Source organism: Phoenix dactylifera, chromosome 3 (assembly GCF_051530095.1).
Source record: "Phoenix dactylifera cultivar Ajwa chromosome 3, Ajwa_hap1_PhDact_Kaust_v1.1, whole genome shotgun sequence".
NCBI classification, from domain to species: Eukaryota; Viridiplantae; Streptophyta; class Magnoliopsida; order Arecales; family Arecaceae; genus Phoenix; species Phoenix dactylifera.
The window spans coordinates 23,854,388-23,855,604 of NC_143192.1; the positions used below are offsets into that span (position 1 = coordinate 23,854,388).

Genomic DNA, 1,217 nt, shown 5'->3' on the forward strand with positions numbered 1-1,217 from the left:
TCACTGTCTCTTGAAGGGGTGTGGCAACATGCAATGGTTCTATTTTCTCAGATGTGCAGTGTAACTGTTTGGAAAAACTAACTGATACGAAGGAATGTGTGGAACCAGAATCAAATAGAATAGAGGCATCAATCAAATTAACTGGCAGTGTACCTGTCACCACTTGGTCGCTCGCACTGGCGTCCTGGCGAGTCAGTGCGAATACTCGGGGGGTGTTCCTTGGCTTCTGGCCCTCGGTTGCGGGAGGTCCGGGTGCCCTCGTTGGGCAGTCACGTGCCATATGTCCGAGCTGCCCGCATGTAAAACAGGCCCCAATTTTCTTCAGACAGGGCCCACTGTGATGCTTGCCGCAGCTAGGGCAACCTCAGTTCTGTCTCTTCTTAATCATAGACCCCTTGATGCCCTTGGGCCTACTGCTCTGTCCTCCTGCTGGCCTGGCCTTCATCAGATCATTTCTTTCTAAGTCAGGCCTCATCAAGTCGGCCTCAACCTTCAAGGCCCGGTCCAGCACGTCTCTGTAGCAGGTGAATAGGTGAGAAGATATCCGGGATCTGATCCTGTACCTTAGCCCCCGCTCAAACCGGCTTGCCTTACTCCTTTCATTTTCCATGAACTGGGGGCAGAACCGGCCCAGTTCGTTGAATTTGCTGGCATACTGTAGGACAGACATATGCTCGGACTGCGTCAGTGTCAAAAATTCATCTTGTTTCATCTGGCTCACCGAGTTCGGGAAATACTCTGCATAGAACAGCCTCGTGAAGTCCCTCCAAGTTATCCTGCTGGCGGGGTATGCGGGCTCCATGGTCGTCCACCAAAACTCGGTGCTTCCCTTCAGCTGGGGAATGGCTAATCGGACCTTCGTTTCTTCGGGGAACTGGAGTGCTTGGAACATCTTCTCCATATCCCGAATCCATGTCTCGGCCGCTATCGGGTCCGGTCCGCCATCAAATACTGGTGGGTTCAATCATCGGAACCTCTCATAATAAGAGCTGGTTGGTTGTATGGTAGCTAGCTGTATCTGCTGCTGCTGCTGGAGGAGCTACGCCATCAGCTGGTACACTCCAGCTAGATCCGCACTACCTGCCCCAGAGCGTGGTGTATCCAGGGACTCGGAGCGGTAGCTAGGATCTGGGGACGGTGCCCTCCTATCATCCTCCATATCTTATAGTGTTTACTGCAACCAAAATTCAAAGTAAGATCAATATACCCTAATAAGT

At 52.0% G+C, this 1,217-nt stretch overlaps 1 protein-coding gene across 1 annotated transcript; it reads right to left on the bottom strand.

Moving 5' to 3' along the window:
- Positions 1-364: 364 nt before the first annotated feature.
- LOC149767990 (uncharacterized) lies at positions 365-901 on the bottom strand. The gene has a single exon (XM_089929898.1). It carries the CDS (start codon positions 899-901, stop codon positions 365-367), a length of 537 nt encoding a protein of 178 aa, XP_089786024.1.
- Positions 902-1,217: the final 316 nt, after the last annotated feature.